Source organism: Peromyscus californicus, unplaced genomic scaffold (assembly GCF_007827085.1).
Source record: "Peromyscus californicus insignis strain IS unplaced genomic scaffold, ASM782708v3 Scaffold_10__1_contigs__length_136768540, whole genome shotgun sequence".
In the NCBI taxonomy this organism is placed as follows: Eukaryota; Metazoa; Chordata; class Mammalia; order Rodentia; family Cricetidae; genus Peromyscus; species Peromyscus californicus.
The window spans coordinates 48253208-48254813 of NW_026294391.1; the positions used below are offsets into that span (position 1 = coordinate 48253208).

At 39.0% G+C, this 1606-nt stretch overlaps 1 protein-coding gene across 1 annotated transcript; it reads right to left on the bottom strand.

The window, feature by feature from the left end:
• Positions 1-236: 236 nt before the first annotated feature.
• On the bottom strand, positions 237-1316 carry LOC128116618 (melanoma-associated antigen B5-like). The gene has a single exon (XM_052748032.1). It carries the CDS (start codon positions 1314-1316, stop codon positions 237-239), a length of 1080 nt encoding a protein of 359 aa, XP_052603992.1.
• Positions 1317-1606: the final 290 nt, after the last annotated feature.

Below are 1606 nucleotides of genomic sequence, written 5' to 3' on the forward strand. Positions count from 1 at the left end.
GAGCAGATACACAGTTGACAGTGGCTTAAGAAGTATACTGACTAAAAAGTCTAATTTCATAAGACTTAATGCCTCCTACATATTTAATAACTTAAACCTATCAATATATAAAACATTTATTTTTATGTAACAAAATACTAAAACAGATAAGCAAAAATCCTCATTGGTCATTCTTTATTAATTGATATTACATTCTCTTGTTCCTTGTGATTTTCTCTCTTGCTTCAAAGAAAACATCAATTGTGATGTTGTGTTTTCTCGTCTGAGGATAAAGTCTCATGATTTACTGAGGTTTCAGAACCCTCTGGACATGGTGACGGTTTTGGCCTGGCATTAGTGCCAGGATTGGCTCCAGTTTCTTCTCTCACATTTTCTGCATGTTGTGTCAAGAACTGACTGGGTTCAATGTCACTGAGTTTACGAATAAATTCTAAGATCTTGATAGTTTCATTGTAAGCTTTTGGACCCCAAAGGAACTCATATTGTGGAGGATCACTATTGGGTATCTGCTGGTACTTCAGGTACTCAAGTTTCACAAAATCTTTAGTGATGAGCTTCCTGGGCTCTCTATAGATGAAATGCTTCCTCCCTGGGTACACTTGCATCATATTCAGGAATTTCCAGACCTCTTTCTCAGCAACAGAGTTACCCTTCACCAAAATCAGAGCCAGCAGAGACATAAGAAGAAAAGTTTTTGGTAAACCCCTACCAGCACAAACCCTTCCTTTGTTGGGGAGTTTTATCTTGCTGACTAGGTCATATAAGTGATTAGTTGAGTCAATTTCTATCACATCAACTGCAAACACAATTTCAATGTGCTCAAAAGCTCTCTTAAATATTTCCTGAAATCTGAACTGGTACTCTGGGCCAATAACATTTAGTAAATCTTCTCTAGTAATGGGTTGTTTCATTTTAAATTTGTAGAGTACACACTGCTCTACGAAAGCCACATACATATCTAGACAATCTTTGCATGGATTATCATGGCAAGGTTGATATTCTGAGTGAAGCGAGTGTCCCGCATTATGGCAGTATTCACTCTCATCAAATTCTGTATCATCGTTGCTAGTAGTGATGGGTAAAGGTACACAGGAAGGCCACTCAGTAGTAGTGCTACTTGATTCAGAAGCAGGTGACTTCTCAGAAATTTCTCCAAGCACAGAAGAGGAAGAGCAAGAAGGCTTTTCCTCCACTGCTGCACTATCCAGGGCTCCCTTGTGATCCTGAGAGTAATCTCTTTCATGATGACATTTCTCACGGTTGCGTTTTTTATTCTTCATACGGTTGCGATGCTTATTCTTTTGACCCCTAGGCATAGTGCCTGTAGTCAGAGGAAGTTGTTAGGAGTATAGGTAAGAGGACAAAGGATGAGTGTCTGATAGATGAAAGATAGGATGTAAAGATCTTCAGCATGCAAATTCTACCATAGCAGCTTTCTGTGGTGGATCTTAAGAAATCCGTTGTGTTCCTGTTCTCCCCATCACCCTGATGTGCTCAGAAACCTGAAAAAGAATACATATTAACCTGCTGTCTCTAATCACTGCCTCACTCATGAGCTGGTGATAGAACATGGGAACCATTCACTCTTTTGTTATTGACATAAAAA